The sequence below is a fragment of the Capricornis sumatraensis genome, chromosome X (assembly GCF_032405125.1).
Source record: "Capricornis sumatraensis isolate serow.1 chromosome X, serow.2, whole genome shotgun sequence".
Classification (NCBI taxonomy): Eukaryota; Metazoa; Chordata; class Mammalia; order Artiodactyla; family Bovidae; genus Capricornis; species Capricornis sumatraensis.
The window spans coordinates 47,136,243-47,160,021 of record NC_091092.1 but is presented as its reverse complement, the minus strand read 5'-3'; the positions used below and the strand labels follow the sequence as shown (position 1 = coordinate 47,160,021).

Sequence of the window (23,779 nt, the reverse complement as noted above, 5' to 3'; positions counted from 1 at the left end):
TGGTACATGTAATTGTTGAATGTTTTTCAGGTATATGGAAACTGGACTTTTGGAACCATTATTTTTACAATCTTAGTATTCACCGTAACTCTGAAGGTTAGATTTTTATTATTCAAATATATTTAACACCATATTTTTTTTAATACTTTCTGGTCTTATACTAATATATCTTAATTTTTACTGTGAGCTGTTATTCAAGTCTGAATGCTCATTAAAATTATGTGTGGTATTAGAGATTTGGACATTTGTGTACTATTTGTGATCCTTTTTTTCCCAGTATATTGTCTATCCTCTTTTTTTTTTTAATACACAATACTTATATTGGAAATCTCTTCCTTTGTTCCTGTGGTTCTTGAGATGTTATGAGAAGTGGTATATAAATGTACTGTGAGTGTGTGTGTGTTTCCATGTTAAATACTTGAATATTTTTATTTATTTTTTTAATATAAATTTATTTATTTTAATTGGAGGTTAATTACTTTACAATATTGTATTGGTTTTGCCATACATCAACATGAATCCACCACAGGTATACACATGTTCCTCATCCTGAACCCCCCTCCCTCCTCCCTTCCCATACCATCCCTCTGGATCATCTCAGTGCACCAGCCCCAAGCATCCAGTATCATGCATCGAACCTGGACTGGTGATTCATTTCATATATGATACTATACATGTTTCAATGCCATTCTCCCATATCATCCCACCCTCTCCCTCTCCCACAGAGTCTAAAAGACGGTTCTATACATCTGTGTCTCTTTTGCTGTCTACCATACAGGGTTATTGTTACCGTCTTTCTAAATTCCATATATATGTGTTAGTATACTGTATTGGTGTTTTTCTTTCTGGCTTACTTCACTCTGTATAATCGGCTCCAGCTTCATCCACCTCATTAGAACTGATTCAAATGTATTCTTTTTAATGGCTGATTGTGTACATGTACCACAGCTTTCTTATCCATTCATCTGCTGATGGACATCTAGGTTGCTTCCGTGTCCTGGCTATTATAAACAGTGCTGCGATGAACATTGGGGTACACGTGTCTCTTTCCATTCTGGTTTCCTCGGTGTGTATGCCCAGCAGTGGGATTGCTGGGTCATATGGCAGTTCTAATTCCAGTTTTTTAAGGAATCTCCACACTGTTCTCCATAGTGGCTGTACTAGTTTGCATTCTCACCAACAGTGTAAGAGGGTTCCCTTTTCTCCACACCCTTTCCAGCATTTATTGCTTGTAGACTTTTGGATCATAGCCATTCTGACTGGCGTGAAATGGTACCTCATTGTGGTTTTGATTTGCATAAATACTTGAATATTTTTTGAAGTTATATATCTGTTTAAGAAGGCCAGTCCTTAAAGGAATTTGGATACTTAAGACAGTTGAAAATAGGTGTCCGTGAGCAAAATACATATGCCAAAGAGCTTGGTAGTGATGATATCTCATATAATGTGTTCATCACTGAAATTTACCCATATTAGTGATGAAATGCATAAGAATATATGGCAGATAACATACAAGGAAAGCAGTTTTGGCAAAATTGTTGTCATTAACATGCAGCCATGTAATAATGCTGTATGCTGAATACTGCCCTTAAGACTCATGAGTTGGGCCACCGTTACAGTTGAAGGTATAATCAAATTATTTTGATCATTCCAGTAATAAACACCTCACATGGAGTCCAAGAATGAGTAGCTTTAAATGAATTTCATTCTGCCCATTGATCAGAACTAGATTCAGAGGTATAATTGACAAAGAGCCTCTAACCATTTCCCCTCTGCATTTTTATACATGGTCCATTTGTCGTACTGAATAGAACTAACATGTTTGCATTCTTCATGTACTATTTCAGTGATATTTTAGGCTTGCTAGAAAATGTTACAATTCAACTCAGTTTAGCCACTTACTAGCTTGGTGTCCTTGGGCAAGTGACCTTGCTTCTCAGCACTTCTATTTCCTCTTCTATAAAATAGAAATAAAAGGACCACCTACCTCCCCTGGGATTTTTTATGAGAAGTCAATTAGTGAATATGTATAAAGCAGTTAAAGTAGTGTCTGGCACATAGAACGAGATTGGTACAATAGATGCTAATTATTATTATTTACTGTTATATTTCATAGGATCATGACTTAAAAGGGGATTCTCTTCACCCTTTTTTACCCCTGGCCTTGTATATGGCCCCAGGGCCTTCAAGCACCCTTCATAGTTAAAGTTGGCCTTACTGCAACATTTTTCTGAAAAGCCATCCAGTCCGTCTTCTTTGCATGAGTATTACTGTGACATGTTTCCTAGTAGCTTGGTGGGGGGTGGGGTGGGGGGGGTTCAAGACTGGGCTGCATTCACAATGTTATCAATATCCTATTTATGAATGAGCGACTGTTAACAGAGAGCTGAGGAACAGGGTGTCAGAACAGCAAGTAACAAAACGGACACCACCTCCTCTTCAAGAAGGAAATGCCCTGGATAGTAAGCATTGTGGCCCAGAAATTTTAAGAAAGCAGAGTGGACCATACTTTTTATTTTTAGATTGCATGTGAAAATCCCAGGTGCCACAGTCAGAAGAAACAATCAGTCCTGGAGGAGACATGAAAGGATTAAAATCTCAGGCAGCTGAAAAGGTTATTGATTCAATGGAGTAGCTGTGGGGTTTGCAGTTGAAAGGCATCTTACATAGACCTGCAGTCTGTGGTTCCATGATGCCTGATATGTAGAGCTAGTTGCCTTTACATTTAGTAGCCTCCCTTATGTTGTGTTTGAGGTCTCATGACTCCTTTGTGTAGTTGGTCTTTCTTCCTAGCTACTCTTTCCCTCTTCTCCTGATCCTCGGTATACCTGCCTCCACCAGTTAGGCCTTCTCTTTCTGCCATCAGCTTCCTGACCACCACCACTTAAGGACATGGGGGCTCCAGTGTCCATGATCTTACCATGATTTCATTCCTTGTCCTTCCTTCAGTAGTGAGGCATCTGCAGTGGGTACTTGCTTGTCCACACCTCCATGCCTGTACTCTGGTGTCTAAATATCTTGGGGCAGAGCTCTTTGGGAAATCTGGGTTCTGTTATTCTAGTGCCGTTTGGCTTTTGTTGCCTGGCCCAAGCTTCCCACGGGTATCATGTATGAGTTATTGAATGCCACCGGACACTGCCTGGTGTGGTGTGTACACATCATGAAATTTCCTGTGTTGTATCTTTTCAGCTCGCCTTGGATACTCGTTTCTGGACATGGATCAACCACCTTGTGATTTGGGGTTCTTTAGCATTTTATGTATTTTTCTCATTCTTCTGGGGAGGAATTATATGGTAAGCAACTAAACATGTGGAAATGATATGTAAATATTAAGAATATGTATATTGTATATGCCAACATTAATTATACTTTTAAAGTTTTGATTATATAAAATGACAAATCTTCAATATTAATGGGCTGGAAGTTACTTCCAGCCAGTAATACTGCTAATTTCAGGTGAGATTTTAAATGTAAGTTTATAGACTGCACAAATTACTCAAAAGACTTTTTGACCTATCCTTCTGGTAGCCCTTGTGCAAATCTTTCAGCTTGAAGGTATATAAACATCTCTCTGTGAAGTGAAACTAATTTCTAGCATGTCCTTTCCCATATGATTTCCAGTGGAAATACTCATCCTATGAAATTTCTGCACAGTGTAGTGGCCAATAGATACAGCCTTATCCATGTGGACCCTATTCTCCTTTTATGGTATATCACTCTCATTCTTGCTACTGCAGATGTGCTCAAGGTACAGAATATATATCACTGAATACTCAGAGGGTGGTTATATCTTGAAATCACCATCCCATTGTTTTGGGGAAGGTAAAGGTGGACTCTGCAGCTTGGATTTAAAGTTCATTCCATTCATCTTGGTTCAGTAGATGTTTATGCAGAATCCATTTTGCATGAGGCACTCTATGGGATATAGCAGTGAATAGACTATACCCCTGCCTCAAGAAGACGAGAGTCCAGTGAGTACACATAAGCTGTGATTGGGAGAGTCATTAGAAAGTAAAATCAGAGTTTCATCTCCTTTCCTTACTGCCAGAGGCCTGTATTTTATTTTTAAATATCACAGTTGTTTTCATTCAGTGGTGATTTCCCCTGACAAGGAAACCAGCAGCAGAGAACAGGGCTAAAGCAAGCCATTGGTTGAAATTCCAGGCATACATATTTTCACTAGTTTGAGCAAAATTGTACATACAAAACATTCCACATTATCACAGAGGACCATGTTTATGTCCCTTGAGACTTAATTAGAAGAAACTCGTCCTATTTTGGAAAGCTTTTTAAAATAAAGGCCTCAAGTAATAAAAATATGAAAAACATAATCACTTACAAAAGTAGCAACTCCAGAAAGTATACTTACAGCATTTATTTGACACCTTTATTTGAAGCAGTGACACTGAAGGAAGTCTCTATTTTTTTTAATAATATACAAATGCATCAAAGTTGATTAACCAAATATGATATACAATAGTAAGATCTGCCCACAGGACCATAATTCTGTCTAGGAATCTGTGTAGTCAGCATCTGAACTAATTGTGCAAAATTTCCTCAAGAATGAAATGTTTCTAGCAAACTGAACCAGTTTCTCACTCTCTCCAGACTGTTCCTTATTGATTAAAACAAATCCTTGACACGATTTAAAATATTGTCATACCTGTTTCTATTGATTAGAGATGCTGACTAAAAATGAAATGTAAATAAATCTTTGTTTTACTTTCTTGCCTCTAGTGCTGTCCTTAAGTAGACCTGTCTGAGTTGAGCTACTCCATGAATATAAAATTTATATTAATCATAAATCAACCAGCAAAATGTGACTAGAAATTGTAAAACTTCAGCTGAATGCTGATTACAGCTAGTCTCCTGACACGCTCAACCCTGAGGCATGATGACTCACCTCTCTTCAGGGACAGGCAGTGAGGATGATTTCTGAGCTCCAAACCCCTTCTAAAAATAATATCTTTTGTTTTTTACTGCTTCCTTACAAGACTCCATAGATGCTGTCAAAATCAGAAAGAAAACTGTGGAGCTTTTAGAAACAGAGTATTATGGGTACTATGCAAAGGAATACCCAGTAACTAGCTGTCAGAATTGTCTGCTGGACCCTTACTGTGTCTTAGCTGCCTGGTCAGGGTGTTCTTCTGCATTAGAGTGGGACTTGAGTTCTGTGGAAGTCTTTTCTCTATGGTAGGAGCCCTAGAAAACTCCTTAAGTTTCTCCACCTTACTATTCTTGCAATCTAGTGCCCTGTGAAAGTCACTCAGTCATGTCCAACTGTTTGTGACCCCATGGACTATACAGTCCATGGAATTCTCCAGGCCAGAATACTGGAGTGGGTAGCCGTTCCCTTCTCCAGGGTATCTTCCCAACCCAGGGATCCAACCCAAGTCTCAAACAGCAGGCGGATTCTTGACCAACTGAGCCACCAGGGAAGCACAGGAATACTGGAATGGGTAACCTATCTTCCTGACCCAGGAATCGAACTGGGGTCTCCTGCATTGCAGGCAAATTCTATACCAACTGAGCTACTAGGAATCCCCACAATCTAGTGGGTAGTGGGTCCACATATATTCCACAGTCTAGTCTAAATCTGTGTAGAGCCATGAGCTTGATGTGATCATGTTATGTTGCATGACAGTGCACAAACATCAGTGTTTAAATGAGAAACCAGTGTATCATCTTATTTTTATTAATGTGCATAATGAGAATTCCTTTAAAATGCAACAGGCAGCTTCAGTAACACTTCTGTTTCATATAACAGGAACTGATTTGCTTTTCCATTATCTTCAGTGAGCACTATTTGTCATCTACTAAATGGGACCAGCCACTTACATACCTAAGGCTCCTAATCCAAGGATAGTTTGGTACATTCCCTGAGCTTGAGCAGCTGCTTTGTACTTCCTCCACCTCAGCTTCAGACAACATTCATGCTACCTTAGTGAGTCTCTCAGTAGTTCAGCTCAGATAAGGATGGGCAACTTGCTGGACTTCTCAGTGGCTGCCTAATGGTTCAGTGGATGACTAAACTCGGCAGAATGTAGCATCCTCCTGGATTTCTGGACCCCAAGGCTTAATGTATGATTAGCAATATTCTTCTGACAACCTACTTTGCACACTCTGGTTCTCAGTATATATTTGTAGATGAGAATGGTAGATTTCTCACATTTGAGAGAGAAAAACTACAGTCCTTATTATGCTTATATAGGGGTTTTGCAGAGGTGGGGCAGTGGTAATAAAAATGTCTTTTAAATTTCTAAATGTAGAGCACAAATCCTTTCTTACATTAATAAAACAGCCAAGGAAGTAAAATGTTTGTTAACATAAAAGTTAATCATCATTTCTCTTGAATATGTCAGAAGTGCCAGCATTTTCTAATGCAAATAAATACTCTCCAGTTGGCAACCTTAAAATAGATCGCTTTGTTGTTTTCAAGTCAAGTGCATTTTATTATCTCTTTGATTACTTTCAAGTCAAGTGCATTTTCCCCTTTGATTATCATCCCTTTTCTTTCCAAACATTTAGTAAATGAAATCTGTTTACTACTTTTGGTCGTTCTAAAGATGATTTTTATTAATGTATATAATGAGGATTCCTTTTAAATACAACAGTTAGTTTCAGTAACATTTCTGTTTCATATAACAGGAACTGATTTGCTTTTCCATTATGTATTCTTTTTCCACTCTAGGCCATTCTTGAAACAACAGAGAATGTATTTCATATTTGCTCAAATGCTGTCATCTGTATCCATATGGTTGACCATAATTCTTCTAATATTTGTCAGCCTTTCCCCTGAGATGCTCAGGATTGTATTAAGGAGTGTAAGAAGAAGAAGTACCAGGGTAAGAACTAACTTTATATTATAACCTGATTTTTGTAAGGGGCTTCAATATCTGCCGTGAACTAAAATCTTTATTTAGAGAATTGCCTTAGTTACAGCATGTTAAACCCCTCCTTACAGGTTCATCACTTAATTTCCTCTTCTGCATAAAAAGTATATTAAAAAACTTCGTTATCCAATGCAGGTGGTAAGTAGATTCCTTAATAGTGTTCTATGTGACCTTTAGTGATCCATATGGAGTATCTCATATGCTCCATATGGAACTTAAACAGAAAAAAAATGATGTTTTTTTAAATTTAGCCTAGAATTTTCATGCTGGGAATGTCCACACCAACGTTTCAGCTTTTTTTTTTTTTTTTTTAAACAAAGCATTCCAGCTTTAACCTTAGAAATTTCCCTGTGGGTTGTTTGCAGACTTTTTTTTTTTTTTTTCAGTTGATAATCCCAATTTGCCTCTTTCAAACCTTTCCCCTTCCTTTAATTATAGTGCTGCTTAATCTCTGTGTTGCTTCTAGCCCTGTCTGTCCAACAGTATATTTAAACCAAAGAGAATTCCCTGGATGTGGTTTCTACATCCTTCCCCTCTCAAACACACTTGTAAAAATTTAAGATGGTTTTATGAGTGTGTTTTTATTTTTGCTGCTTATATGGTAAATTTTTTGCAGCAATGAGAAGTTATTATCCTCTGTCAGCCTAATCGCTTGGGCCTGCATTGTCTGATATCTGTTGAACCTTTCTTAAAAAGCCTTTAAACTGAAAAAGGTAGATTAGTCTAGAAAAATAAAACTCCTGGCAAATTTTGACCTACAGGTTAAGTAAATATGTCATATTCCTGCCAACACTAGCTAATTTTGCCCAACAAAACCCTATTTCAATCATACTGACACCAATTAGATCTTATAGCCCCTCCAAGGCAGTATTTTCAAGAAGTAGTGTAAAGTATATCTACCTGATCTGTTTGATTAAATTTGCCAGTTTAGCCAGAAAACTGGTTTGTCTTGATTTTTATTTTTTAAATTTTTTCCTATTGGTAGATTCCAGTGGTTGACATCATATAGAATAGGGAACTAAAATGTCTATAGTGGGAAAAACCTTCAGTGATTGGGTATATAAAAGAGAAGCTTCGTGATCCAAGTCAGTATCAACCCCAATGAAAAACAACAGATTATTAGTGGCACGAGCCACATTGATTCGTGGTATAAACTGGCCAATCACTATATGGTTAGGTGGTCAGAACTGGCCTTAATTCCATGCTTCTGCATGCCTTATAGATGAAAGTGGACACCGTAACATTAACCAACTAAAACCACCTTAATCTCTCTAATTCTTCCAGTAGACTGGCTACTGACTCCCTCCAGCCTGGTGTTTAGTCTTAGAATGGTAAAGTGGCATTTATTTGTCTGATTATACCTTAAATACCAGTTGGACAGGGGTGTAACAGGTTACTTCTCTAACGGCTCAAATGGCAATTTGTATGAAACCAAATTTTAAAAATGTCACGGTAAGAAATATTTTGGTGCCTTGTCATAATAGGGATTTGTCTACAAAGGATCTCTTTATTTGGAAATACACTCTGAGGAGCTCCTTGATGTTTTTCTTATTTGAGGTAATGGAGCTCATGCTAAACAATGGCTCACAGCCAACTTATAAATTGACAAAGCTTCATCCTGTAAAGATGAGACAAAACTCAGAAATCAAAACCTTCAAACATAATATTTTATCCTCTTCGATAGGCCCTTTAAAAAAAATGACACTGGCTGGACGTGACTTACATAAATTAAATGGCCATTAAATGGAGGGATGCTACAAGGCAGTCACAGATAAAGACTTAGAACATTTTCTTTCCATGCAAACAGCAGATTCCAGACTTCTGTGGAAAGAAAGCATGGAGTTCTGGGCCTGCAGCCCTTTTTACTTAGCAGTATAGAGTATTTCCAGGGTTCAGCATGAACTTTGTTTGCCATGAATTATGTCCATGATAGGAGGAATTCTAGTGTCTGTGCTGTAGCTTGGCATGCTGATGTGCTAGAACAACCAGGAGAATTTCCATAATCACCTTCATTCATTCATTCATTTATTCCTGTCGTCATTGAACCAGTGAACATGTGTTGAACCACCTACTGATGAACATCTCTCTTTAACATCCAAAGTCTGAAAGGCTAAATGGTTTTTCAGACCCTATGGGATTTTGAAACTTGCAGATGAGACAGAACATTGTGGGCACTCATCAGCACTGCCTTTTTTCCACCCCCTTGTGAGAAAATGCAAGAGCAAAGTAGTGCATATCAATGCATAAAGGGCAACTGAAACATGGCAGCCATGACTACTCTGATAAGTCATATCTATTTACACAAGGCTCTAGTTGGCCACATCAAAGAGGCAGAGGCCACTTCAAAGATCTTTCTTCAAAGAAAGAGTATCTTAAAGGCTTCTCTGGTGGCTCAGATGGTAAAGAATCTGCCTGCTCTGTGGAAGACCCAGGTTCAATCCTTGGATCGGTAAGATCCCCTGGAGAAGGAAATGGCTACCCATGCCAGTATTCTTGCCTGGAGAATTCCATGGACAGAGGAACCTGGCGGGCTACAGTCCATGGGGTTGCAAAGAGTTGGACACGACTGAGCAACTCACACTTCAGTGAGCAACAATCTGGCATTCAGGGTGACTTCCTACTTATTCAGTATCCCTTGCTAAGACATTGGCCTCATTTAAAGAACAGCAAAAGATTCTTTTACACTGGATCCACCTCATTCCTGAGAGGCTCCCTAATGGGGTAGAGTGTGTGTCCCTAGCTAGAAGTAGAAGATCCCCCTGAATTCAACCAATAAGGGTCAGATCTTTCGCAGGGAGAGCCAGAAATGCCTGTGGCAAGTAGACTGCCGGTGCTATCTGCCTGTGAGTCTTGGCAGCTGCTTTAAGAAGGGAACTCGGTAGTGGATAGAGAAAATGTCTCCATGGCATTTGAGAAGGAAGCTAAGCCATTTACATTTAACTGTTGTAGAAGCAGCCTTCTGTTGAATTCCATTCGATTCAGAACACTTTGCCCGAGGGTCCAGGATAAGCTAGCTGCTGTGCTAGGTTGATCATTCCAGCTCACTGGGAGCTCTCACTCTAGTTGAGTTATAAAGGGATTTATTTGGAACACTTCTGGAAGCAGGTATAAACAGAATAGTAGAGTCAATAATATGGCTTGTAACACAGCTGAGCCATCTCAGGGTCCAAGTCACTACCTCCAGAAGCCTCTGATAAAAAGGCCAGTCTGGCAGCCCCCACCACAGCTGAGTTCTGTCTTGATACTAGCAGTATAAAAGAACTCTGCTATCTTCGAAAATAGATTCCCTCAGTCGTTTAACACAGGAGGTAAATACATTTTCACACCCTTATTTTCAGCAGTATAGTTAATTTTTGAGCTAAAATCCCATCATTAAGGATCATAGGGCTTTTCTTTAGCTTCTACGCTGCCAGCAAGTATATGATGAAATTATCATTGAGCACTGAACAGTGGATACAGCAGATAACACTTCAAAGGAAATGTAAAGTTTAGGATTTGGGGTACTTCAAAAAGCCGTGTCCCCTCTCAGCACTTTTGTTGGGCTGGCTCTTAATCAATGAAATACACCTGGACCCTCTAGCCAACTAGTGAATACCAGTTACCATTTCAGGCGGAGGAATTTTCCACGTATCTTTATGTTAAATTTTCCCATAGAAGCTACCATGATCCAAAGGAGGCTTGATTTTGACTACTAGACACGGAAACATTATAATGTAATGAGAATGGATGCAGCAACATGGCTATACCTTGCAGGTGGCGTCTGCACAAACAAAAGCAAACATTCAGTTACATAGGGAGCTCTTTCAGAGCGGCAGCCAGGAGAAGAAAGAATGTCAGATATCTGAGCAAAATTCCCAGAGAAAGCACTTTAGAGAATACAGTTTCTACTTTAGTAACAGTGGTGACTGATGATGACTATTGAAATCCTTACAGTGTCTCATACAACCATGAGCTCTAAGGTTAACAGCCCTGTGATCTAGATTGCTGCTAAGTCACTTCAGTCGTGTCCAACTCTGTGCGACCCCATAGACGGCAGCCCACCAGGCTCCCCCGTCCCTGGGACTCTCCAGGCAAGAACACTGGAGTGGGTTGCCATTTCCTTCTCCAATGCATGAAAGTGAAAAGTGAAAGGGAAGTTGCTCGGTCGCATCCAACTCTTCGCGACCCCATGGACTGCAGCCTACCAGGCTCCTCCATCCATGGGATTTTCCAGGCAAGAGTACTGGAGTGGGGTGCCATTGCCTTCTCCAGTGATCTAGATTAGACAAAAATAAAGTTGAATCTTAACATCGTGGCTGTGGAGGTGGACCTTTATGCATTGGCCTCTTTGACAGACTGCTAATTGAGCCAGTGTCAAAGCTCCCTAGATGACTGCAAAGGAATGTGGAAATTTCATACTATTTTGTTTGTTATCTCTCAAGCTTCTACCCCCGCTATCCGCCCCCAACCAGTTGCTGGCTGTATCAATTTTTTATTGCTTTACTCTTTTCATGCTCTCTACTGCCTTCTGTACTCATATTTCTGTTTTCCTTTATAAAGTAGCCTATAAATCCCTAAAATTTCTACTTCATAGAGAAACTTTTATCTCTGACAGTTGGATACAAGGTTCTGAGCAGACCAAAATGTGTTTCAAGTTACACTCTTAAATAGTTGGGCTTGTATTTTAAATACAGGGTGGGGGGTTTGGTATCATGTTAATCTTGTTGCAAGGTTTTTGCCTACAAAAGAGAAGGCAAACAATTAAAAAATTTTCTCAGAAACTAAATATTAATCTCTCTAGCTTTTATCAATTGGTAATTTGCATGTTACCAACATGTCACCAACTTTATTAAGGTAAATTATGAACAGGAGAAATGTAGTTATGTTAAAGCATATATGAATAAACAAAACTTTTCCTTTGGAAGTATAAACGTTTATTAGACTCTGCTAGATATATGTGTTACTTTAGCTGGTTTCTTTTTGTTAAGCCTGTTTCTGTTAGTTGCTAAGTAGATAATATGGGTAATCTTGATTAGCAGAATTGTTAAGCCCATCCCCATAGTTCACCACTCATCTGTTTTGCTAGAGCAATACCAATTAGCCTACAGCTTCAGGCACAGAATAAGGGGGAAAAAACTAACCTCTTAGGTTTTCTAACTAAACTTTAAGTCATTGATTTTCACTTTTTCTTAGTGTTTTAAAGGAAAAATTCATAGCTTTTCAGGCAACGCTTTTAAAGAGTCTCTACAGGAAAAAGGAGGGGAAACCAATGAAATTATGTTAGAATAAAGGAATTAAGCTTTGGTTCAGAGGTAAATGGTACTAAAGTGTGGTTTCACCAACAGTTTTTCCATTATTTAGTTTTGATTAGGTTTTTAACCTGAAAATGCCCAAGGACAGTCAGTCTGTATTACATGTGTGCAATTGGACAAGATGAGATAGTTACTTGAAGATAGGTCGGTGATAGATCCTGAGCATAGCTCTTTGATCATTGAATTTTAAACAGTGTAAATTAGTGAACTAATGATTAGAGATGAGCTTTATTTCAGTGAGAAACATACTTTTAAATTATTTTATTCAAAATAGTCAATATTCCCATGAACCAAAAGTTTTTAAATTGATATACAGAGAAATAGCAGTTTGCTCATACAATAAACTATTCCTAACTCTAACTCTTTTACTTCAGAAAGTAACGTCTTTAAAACTAATGTCATTTCGACTTCTAATTCTCAAGGTTTCTTTTTAAATGTCTTACATTTCAGAGAATATTTACTTTTTTCTTTCTTTTTGGTTTCTGCATTTCTCTTTTTTCTACTGCAATTTTCCACCTTTTGTGCAATTGTGAACAAGGTAACGAAACGCCTCCCTTCCTCAGGAACATCTACTATCTTCATGCTTTCTCAAACTTCCAGCAATCACAGTTTCTCTTGGAGTGAATAAGGTGACTTCCTTTCTTAATGTACCAACTTGCTTGCATTCTCATTTGCTTGACAACATTTTCTGATTCTTTATGAAAAATTCTCATGACTCATCTTTATATCTTCTACTTGATACTTAAGAATATTTTGCCATTTTCCTTTAATCATTTGTTCACCTTCTCAATTGTCACAATGGAGAATCAAAAACCTGGACTGTAGGTCTGTAGTCCCACTGGTTCCTGGTACACAGTAGAAGCCACAGCGTGTTAGAGCTAGTCTGTTCACTAAGGCAGGAATGTTTTGCACAAATTTCTCTTTGTTCAATACACTCAGAGTACCGGAACAACTCTCAGAGGTGTTCACCAAAAGGATGGTAAGGTTTACTAATCAAACCATATTGCCTTCATCTACCACATAACTTATCATTTCAAAAACTCAAGTTTGCCACGTACTACTAATGTCTGTATTCTACCATGAAAACAATTCAATTTGAGGTGGAGACTTTCTTAGGTCTTTAAGTGTACTCATTTAAATGTTATGCATTTGCTATAGTATAATCATGTGTACTTTTGGCCAGAAGAGTAGTCTTATAGGAAATGATTTTTTTTCTTCCTACATTTTTATCACCAGGTAGGTTACCAATCTTTAAATGCTTTAAGTATCTTTACCTCACTATTACAGAGCAATCTAAGCTGTAAAAAGGCATCTGACTCATTATCCACCAGACCTTCAGTCAGACCTCTTCTTTTACGAACATTCTCAGATGAATCTAATATATTTTAACAGGTACCTAGTGTTAAAACAAGTGGGCTGGCTTTAAAGAAACAGATTAACAGCATTATAAAGAAAAAATGAAAATATCACTCTCTAAATTTTCTCTGCTGTTGGTGTGGTGAACTTTATACTATTCTTTGAAAAAATATAAAGATGCATTACTTGGAATATGGGGAAATACATATTTTAAATTTGCTGAGCCCCAAAATAAAATTTTATCCATTTTCCAGAGCTGAAGAGTAATATAATATATTTAATTTGTAAGGGGCATGTTTTCATGGCATCACATGAAAATGCTTGTTACCACTGATCAGGAAATATAATTGGATTTTAAAAGATCATTTGGAAAATTAAAAATAAATATTCCAAAATTGCATCTGTATAATATCAAGTCAGTTTTAGTATTGCATGTTCTTTTGGGAATTATGTGGAAATAATTCAATGTGTCTGCACCTCCATGTGCTATGTCTGTGTTTGCAGGTATATATTTATGTCCTTGTAAATGTCTGATCCCCAAGTATATGGTAATGAACCAATCTACTCTAATCACTTTTTGTAGTGTCAAGTTTTATTCAAGCTAAGTATTTCAACTTTCGAAGGTGAAAGCTTTCCTAGCCATTCAGGGGGATGCTAGCCTAATGATTTAGAATGCATCATAATTATTTTTTCCAAAAGTGAGTAAATTCATCATATAACATGTTATTTCATTTACCTCCTCCCCCAAAAAAAATATTTGGAAGGAATTGATATGCCATAGGAGGAATTTTTGAAGTCAGAATGACTCCTCTATGTGTATTCTGTTTCCCACAGAGGCAGGGGCCTCTGTCACCCCAGGCCTTTCAAGGTGTTTTATCCATCCATGGACGTTTAAAGTACTTCATGAATGAGGTTTACAAATTTGTCAGCTTAGAAACAATTCCACACAGCTTAGGGCAGGGCATCTTTCATGCACACATAAAAATTAATGATCATCATGAATGATATTGCACATCAGTTCACTTTGATGCTAACAATTGTGAGGCCACTGCATAGGCCCATTTTTTCATCAGCTATCAGCTTCCCTACCCTTCAGCAAAGGATAAAAATTGAGCTAAAAGATTGAATCCATTGGTTCTTCTATCTCCTACAGTTCATCACAGTCTGTATCTGCAGTGTTATTTTGGGAGGTGACTCATTTTGTCTCGGTCTACCTCCTTTTACCCAGTTGGAGTGACTCAGTTCAGTCGCTTGGTCGTGCCTGACTCTTTGCAACGCCATGGACTGCAGCATGCCAGGCCTTCCTGTCCATCACCAACTCCTGGAGTTTACTCAAACTCATGCCCATTGAGTTGATGATGCCATCCAAAATATTTTCCCTCAGTAATGAGTCTGGTTCCCAGTAGCCTTCAAAGTCTTTGACCATCTTGTCCCAGATAGCCGTGTCCTAAGTTGTGTGGTGTATTTTAGTGAATTTTTTAATCCCCCTGGATTGCTTTACTTAGCTTGGTCTGTGGTTTGGGAGACTAGGCTGGATAGCAGACATTGCTACTGCTTTTGGTCTCTCCAGGGCCTTAACTCCTAGTATTAAAGCTAAGTAAGGTTTTGTTTTGTTTTGTTTTTCAAAAACGATTGTTCTATTTTTCAAGTAATTATTTCTTCTAGGAATATATTTTCATATAACATTATTTCTTCTCCAAGGAAAAGAAATCTGGCAATTAGTTTAGCCACTGAGTTTGTCCCTTGTTTGTTAAGGAAACTGCCTGACTCCTTATATAAGTTCTCATGTGAATGTCAGCCTTATTTTGGTTAGCGTCAACTTGCCCCTGCTACCTGAAGAACTAATGTGAGAATGTGTGTGTGTGCCAAGTTGCTTCAGTCATGTCTAACTCTTTGCAACCCTATGGACTATAACCCACCAGACTCCTCTGTCCATGGAATTCTCCAAGCAAGAATGCTGGAGTGGGTTGCCATGCACTTCTCCAGGGGATCTTCCCAGCCCAGGGATCGAACCTGCGTCTCTTATATCTCCTGTATTGGCAAAGAGGTTCTTTACCACTAGTGCTACCTGGGAAGCCCCCAGTATAAGAAAATGAAACATCAAAAGAAATAGAAGGTATTCTACAGGACTTCTAGTCCAAGAATGGCAAGGAAGGTACACCAAAAGGAGAAGAAAATAGTACACCCCTTAAGGCCCTCCACTACTGAAGTTTTAAAAATTTGAATTTTTGAGTGTTGAATTAAGGTTAGGTTCACCTCCTTGACAATAGGACTTGTACTTCTCCACATACCTGATTTACAGGCACCAATTCTCATGCAGCATCCTAATGATAGTGTGTGATAGTGTTTAGAGGATGAAGAATCTAGATTTCTTAGGGTGGTTTCTTTTCTAAAAAGATAATGAATAAGGAAAACAGAAGAGTCAATTGACTCATAGATACACGATCTATCAGAAAAAAATTAATTTAGCTATTATAGAGAGGAAACATGTTTCTTTAAGTAAAAGTGCTTTCTTAACAATCTTTCAAATTAGAGTTTGTCATAATAAACACAACCAAAAACCAGTGATCAGTTCATTCATTCATCATGTCCTGAGCACCTGCTGTGTGCCAGACACTGGACTAGGTGCTAGAGACAAAAAGTTAAATAAAACATCCCTGTTTTCATGGGGTGGGGCTCACAGCTAGAAGGGATCCTAGTCAGCTAAGCCTCTGCTATCCTAGTGGTAACAGTTCTTAGGAGAACCCTGGAGCAATCCAAAAGCAAAAAGCAAGTCTGAATCTATTCAGCTGACAGATGAAGAAAAGATTAAAAACTGGTTACTGTGTCACTTTTTTCCCCAAGCATGTGAATAAAACTTGGCAGCTTTTTTAAGACAATTGGTTTACTCTCATAACAAAATTTACTACATGATTTATTTTTTTTAAGTGCTAAACAGATGATTTCACATTATTATTAAAATTAATGTTTTAACTCCATATATTTTACATCTTTCAGAATCCGAATCTTGAACTGCCTATGTTATTGTCCTACAAGCATATTGACAGTGGTTACAGATAAAAGAGAAAGCATGAAGAAACAACTTCAAAAAGTTATCATCTCAGGATACTTGATATGCAACTAACTAAACCACTATCTTATGTCTGAGGTTCAGAATAAATGTCCAGTAAAATACCAAATGACTCTCTTAAGCATTTATAATTATTATAAGTAGCCATTATGGCCAAAGCTCTAAGTTATGAATTATATGAAAGTTGAAAGCAAGAATATATAGAATTTCTGGCTTTAGATAGAATAACTACCAAATGGGTTCTCTTTTAACCCATGAACTCTGTGAATGGATTTAAATATGATAGAATAAAGTAGAAGTCATGCAATGGGAATGAATAGATTTTGCTAATCTTACTTTTTTGCCTGGCAAAAGAAATAGGCTGTTTGGATCACATTTCTTGTTCCTACTGAATGATGATCTTAAATTTTTCCCACATATGAAAGGAATACTTGAAAATATAGAAGAACTAAATCAATGCATCAGACAGTAGTTAATCCTTTCTGTTCACCTACATGCTGATTATCCTTGCCAAATAGTGCATTGAAAGGTGGAAAGAATGTTAACCCTGGGTATTTTTGCAAAAATTAAAAAAAATTATTTTTGTTCTTCTGAATTACACTTAATGGGTGGAAGACTACTAGATTTGAAAAGAAATCATTTCCAGTCACTTCAGTGACCCTCAAAATAGTTAAGATATAACAGATTTTTCCAATATTAGTTTTACTGGGATCAGAGGTAAAATGGGCAAACCCACAGTTACATTAAAATGCCATTCTGAACATCAGTCTTTTATAATTTTTTTGTGGAGAAGAAGGAAGAATAGCTTGTTTGAAACTGTTAACAGTTTCTATTTGAAAGAGGTTGCATCTGTGCGCATATGCAGCACTTTTTTTTTTTTAACTTGGCAATTTGGGAAGGAGGAAGGGTCCATAACATGACTCTGAACATGAATATTGTCTCTCTTAGGAAACATGGCTAGAGTAATGGTCTAACTCTAAACCATGAGATTCACCTTGGTTAAATCCTCCACTTACTGGACTAGAGGGAGATTATAGCCTCCTAAGGAGCTCACTTAAAACATAAAAATAAATGTGATATGTCTTTATTAAATGTTAAAATTAAACATACACTTGTTTTTGGATATAAGTGACTACATTTGACTCCTAGATTGAAATGGTCTTTTAAAAGGTATTTTTGTTCCAGTTTCCATTTTTGGTTGTCTTTCTGGCATGCCTATACTATTATTAGTGTTTATATTGTACCTTGATTTGGAGAAGTATTAGATTCAGTCTATACCAATGTATTTATAAAGTCCGGATGACATATTTGGTTCTTCCACTTACATTTTGTGTTAATGTTTAGGTATAATTTTTCTTAAATTCTCGAAAGGACATAATTGCAGTTATCAGAAGCCATTCCATCATTACCGACCCTTTTTCATTATTTCATTTGTTACCATCTATCAGTATTATTTTTGAGTATTTGTTAGGTGTCATCATGCCTTCCTAAGTGTGCTGTGTTTTAGTAGCCTAGTATTTGAAGAAGTCTGCTGGAAACTAAGTCAGTATATTCTCTACCTATTCCAAAGAGCTAAAAATCAGAGCCAGGAAAGCTTTTGATGTTTTGTTGTTGTTCTTGTGTTTATAATTGTTGCTGTATTATTATTGTTTTACATAAGAATTATAGAGACTGTGAATACAAAGAGCCCACCTTAACTAGAGAGCCTTGTTTAATGCAGACCATTGGAGGTTTGACATAATCAAAATATCTAGGGTAGCAGAAATATAACTGGTGGCTTGTAAAATTCCTTGCAACCTGGAAGAAAGATAAGTAAGGGGGATGTAAAGTCGTGTCTTATAAGGAACACATTACACTGCAGCTCAAATTCACGATGACAGTGATGTGTGATATGGCCTAGATTCTTGAAAGGGACCTGACTTGACTTTTTTAAAGATAGATATTTTATTAATGAGCTAAAGAAAAGGGTTGGCATGAGGTTAGCAGAAGTAAGCCATCCAGTATTCCTATCACTACAATCTAACCACCTTATTTTGTGCCAGAGAAACTGATAAAGTGTAATAATAGGATCATATACCCATCTTTTGAATAATTTTGAACTACAAACTGTCCTTATAGTTTTCATAACTGTTGTCCATTGTTGAGGATGTTACTACTAAACTGAAAACATAAATTCCATATCTACCACATTTACACCAGCAACAGTATAAAATGTAAGCCTAAATTTGCAAAATTCATAATAATTTAGTGACGGAATTTTTTAATAACATGCAGTATATAAATACAGATTTTATGCAAGTGTTGACAAAATCATTTTCCAGCTTACAAAATGGGACTGCAATATTACATTTTTCACTTCAGCAATTTTTTACATCATTGCTTTCTATAATGAATGTGAATGCCATCTTTTATGAATGCAACTTGCCTTTTTCATTACAGAAATTTTGTTCAATGTAATCAATAAACTTTGGTATGATATAATTGACATTTTCAGTCTCTTTTTTCTAAAGGTCCATTTGACATAAAAGTAATATGGAAGCAATTTGGTGATAGGAAATAAGTTTCTAATTTCTGCTTTGCCTGTACAGCTCACAAAAGACTGACCATTTCTGCGTGCACACTGGCATTTGAGGGCAGAACTAATTTGGGGACGTTCCAATATTTGGGAGTTCTGAATAAGGCTGGATCTGGTTGCTGTATACAGAAAAGTCCAGCTAAATAGGCAAATATGTATTGCTAGGTTGCTGTGTGCTACGCAGTACCCACTTGTTGGACATTGTGCAATATATGGTCCACGTCTGCATCCCATTGAAATCATTTGATTCTTTTTTTTTTTTTTTTAATATTGATTGGGTTATTTGTCTGCGCCAGGTCTTAGTTGCAGCACATTGGATCTTTAGTTGTGGCATGCAGGATCTGACTTCCCGACCCAGGATGGAACCCGGACCCCTGCATTGGGAGTGTAGAGTCTTAGCACTGGACCACCAGAGAAGTTCCTGAAATCATTTGATTTTTAAGTAGCCAAAGATGCAGGGATTTTACAGTAGAGTGTGTGTGTGTGTGTGTACATCTTTCTCTCCCTCGCACCCCTCCCCCTCCCTTCCTTCCCTCTGTTGTTGCTCAGCGTGCCTCTAATGCCTTGTGAGTGTCCCTTTTCCTTGAAAAACCCTGCTCTCCTTGACTCCTGAGAAACTAGTCACCTGGGTAGCTGGTTTCATTACATTTGTACACTTCTGTCTCTGTATTTTTATCATCTTTTAATCCTGTTAGTCTTTGACCTACGTTGAGAAAATGCATTTCCTCTTTTTTTGTTAAGTGGGAAATGTGCTCTATGAGGAGGTGAGACACGAGTTCAAGTTTCAGCTTTGCCATTAACAGCCATTTCCCTCTAGATCCTCTTTTCTCTCACCTGTAAAGTGGTGTCTTGGGGGTGAGGGGAGAGCAAATGAGGTAAAAGATCAGCATATGAGGTAAAAGATCATAATTGCTTTATAAAATGACATTTACTAGCCAGACAAATGCATTGGTATTTTTATATTAAGGGATTTTGTTGATGCTTTGACACTTGTAATCAATAGTTGTCATTTACCAAGTTTTCATACATGTGTCTTAGATTCTTTCTACCTTCTTGGAGTTAGTCTGTTTAGGTTTCCTTCCCTTCCCCCATACAGCCTGGTAAGGCACTGCCTCACTGTGGAGTCTGCCCAGGATTGGCCAATGAAGTAAGTATTGTGATGGACTGAGTGGTTTGGCCTCTTCAGTAAGAAGCAATGCAAAGGTTAGGGGCTGAGGTTATCACTATGGTTATTCAGTGAATGTGTCGGTGACTGAAGCACTGGGTGCATACTAACGAAGCTTGAAAGCCTGAGTTCTGGGAATAGTTGTCAGGAAAATGAGGGGCTTAATTATTTCACAGCATTTTTTATTTAATTTGACACATTTTTCCAGCAATGGATGAGTAAGGAAATGTGGCCTCAGTTCCTAGTATGTGGACCTACTGTGAAAAAGCACTGCTGTGTAGAGCAAAAAAGTCCTCATCCTATGGGCAGGCCACTGGCTGAACAGTGCCCCTCTTGGTGGAGCAGAGTTCCTGCTAGCCATGGGTCTTCGGCCTTGGCTCTTTGGGTAGGGAGAGGCAACAGATGTTCATAGTTAAAATGCCTGCTGCTGCTTTGATCTCTTCATCAATTTGTTAAGACAGATTTCCTACCAGTAAAGTCACTAAAATCCTAGCTCATCATATAAGCTAACACTTAAGTAGCATTTACTATGTGTGAGGCACTATGACTTTACATATATTCACTCCTTTAGTAATCCCCACAACCCTATGAAATAGGTATTAACTTTTTTTTGATATCAGCTATGAGACAGCATCAGACCCAAACTGAGGGCTATTCTACGCTTTAACTGGCTTGTAATCATCAACATTATTAACATGATTAAAGACCAAGACCCAGGGATGCCCAGATGAAGGAAAGCAAGATGATAACAAGTGCAGCGTGTGATCCTTGGATCCTGGACCAGAAATTGGGACATTGGTGGGGTAATTGGTGAAGTTTGTGATATATAGGTTATATCAATGTTAATTTCCTGATTTTTAAAATTTTGCTGTGATTGTATATATTTGGAGGAATCTGAGTGGAGAGTATGTATATGAGAATTCTTTGCACTGTTTTTGCAGATTATTTCAAAATCATAATTTGAAAAATAAAGCTAGAACATAATGACGTATACAGATATTAATGGGAGGAGGCATTGAGTTGACTCTAGAAGACTATAATTTATTAACAAATATCTGCATGGCACTTTACAGAATGTTTTTAACATACTTCATTTAATCTTCACAGCAGCTCTGTGTAAAGATTAATCATGAGACTGGATTCTTACAGATAAAGAAACTGAGGCTCAGATAAGTTAATTATCTTGTCCCTGGTCCCTCAGGACTGAACCTAGGTCTAATCCATATGTTTTCTGCTACTCTACCCTGTGGTCTGTCTAGCACTTCTCAAGCATATCTGCTGGAGTCTACAAAAATTAAAGAGGAAATTACTGAAGTCAGTTTTCCTGTGGGCCCATCTGGATGCGATGGTCTAACCCAAATCAGACCGTGAACAAGAGTCATGCCAATGCCCTTAAGGTTGAGGCAAGTGCCCTCAGAATGCCCCAGGCTAGGATTTCTCTTTCATTTAATTTGATGTTGTACTGGGTTTCCCTCAAGTACTGCTTTTTCAGGTGGTTCTTGAGGCAAGTTTGATCTTCCTAACCCAGCTTCCCCCGCCTCATCTGAGTGAGAATACAAATAATTGTTAAGTCCCTCAGTCATGTCTGACTCTTTGCAACCCCGTGGACAGCAGCACGCCAGGCTTTGTATCCTTCACTATCTCCCAGAGTGTGCTCAAACTCAGGTCCGTTGAGTCGGTGATAACATCCAACCATTTCATCCTCTGTTGCCCCCTTCTCTTTCTGACCTCAATCTTTCCCAGCATCAGGGTCTTTTCCAGTGAGTCAGCTCTTCACTTCAGGTGGCCAGAGTATTGGAGCTTCAACATCAGTCCTTCCAATGAATATTCAGGGTTGATTTCCTTTAGGATTGACTGGTTTGATATCCTTGCAATCCAAGGGACTCTCAAGAGTCTTCTTCAGCACCGCAGTTCGAAAGCATCAATTCTTCAGCACTCAAACTTCTTTACAGTCCAACTTTCATATCTATACATGACTACTGAAAAAACCATAGCTTTGACTATATGGACCTTTGTCAGCAAAGTGATGTCTCTGCTTTTTAATATGCTGTCTAGGTTTATCACAGCTTTTCTTCCAAGGAGCAAGCGTCTTTTTTAATTTCATGGCTGCAGTCACCATCCGCAGTGATTTTGGAGCCCAAGAAAATAAAGCGTCACTGTTTCTGCTTTTTCCTCATCTATTTGCCATGAAGTGATGGGGCCAGATGCCATGATCTTAGTTTTTTGGATATTGAGTTTTAAGCCAGCTTTTTAACTTTCCTCTTTTCACCCTCATCAAAAGGCTCTTCAGTTCTGCTTCGCTTTCTACCATTAGAGAATGCAAATAACCCCTTTCAATTTAATAATGAGACATCAAGCTAGCCACCTGGTATCTAAAATATGTACATCACTTAAAGAATGTGGGAATATTGAAGGCACTGTCCATCTCAAATGATTCTACCTCACTCCTAGCAAAAAGTCTGGCTGAAATAATTGTTTATTATTTCCCAAACTGGGTTGTATGAAGCATTAGAGTCCTGGGGAATGTTATTAGAAAATCCTTAAAAGAGAGCACTCTCTGGTTAAATAACTTTGGGAAGTTCTATGTATGACTGCTCTAAGTTACAACTCTATAAGAACTCTAATATTAAACCCATTTAACTTCTTTTAACCCACTCCAAACACTGGACCAAGGAAACCTTTTTGCGTAGACCATCTAACGTGGAATTCAGTTTTCCATGGAACTCTCTTTCCTTCCCACTTAGTTGACGGAGTTCATTTTCATGATCTGAGAAAGATGTAAATGAAGATAGTTTTCAAGCCAAAATCCTCAGTCAAGCTCCAAAGTAGAAATCAGACCATTCCATGTATTCAAAATGGAGGGAACTTAAGCGAATTGATTACACAAGTGATGGCAGAGGGGCAAAGCCAACTGGGGCTCTTTGGATTTTTTTATGGCTTTGACCACGAGACATTTGGGATCTTAGCTCCCTGACCAGGGGTCAAACCTGCACCCCATGACTTTTAAGGCAAAGTCTTAACCACTAGGCCATCAGGGAAGTCCTCAACTGGGACTCTTTGTAAAGCATCCCAGAGATTAGAAAGAGTAGGAGGCCTGGCGTGCTACAGTCCATGGGGTTGTGAAGAGTCGGACACAACTTGGTGACTGAACAACAACAACAACAGGAGGCCAGAAGCACTCAGGCTGAAGGGACAAGGGGAAGGTGGAGATCCTGGATCCTAGGACCTGGTCCACTTGGCAGAAACAGGAAAGATGGTGGACCTACCTGGAGCAGCTGAGCCCACACAAGCATCAACCACCGTTGGAGACACACCCTGAGGTACAAATGCCTTGGCTTCTCGTGCCTGCCATAGGTTCCTTGAGAAGCAGCTTGAAGGGGTCACTCCCCATTATCACAGAACAGCAGAGCAGGAAAGTTGGAGAAATGC

General features: G+C 38.3%; 1 protein-coding gene across 1 annotated transcript in view; it reads left to right on the top strand.

Annotated features, from left to right (window-relative positions):
* The window catches only part of ATP11C (ATPase phospholipid transporting 11C), a 104,211-nt gene extending 85,163 nt beyond the window's left edge, over positions 1-19,048 (top strand). The window contains exons 26-29 of the mRNA XM_068962889.1: positions 31-96; positions 3,190-3,293; positions 6,692-6,845; positions 16,538-19,048. Coding sequence (XP_068818990.1) covers positions 31-96; positions 3,190-3,293; positions 6,692-6,845; positions 16,538-16,600 — 387 coding nt within the window. The 3' untranslated portion in view covers positions 16,601-19,048. The remainder of the gene's footprint in view (positions 1-30; positions 97-3,189; positions 3,294-6,691; positions 6,846-16,537) is intronic.
* The last annotated feature ends 4,731 nt before the right edge of the window (positions 19,049-23,779 follow it).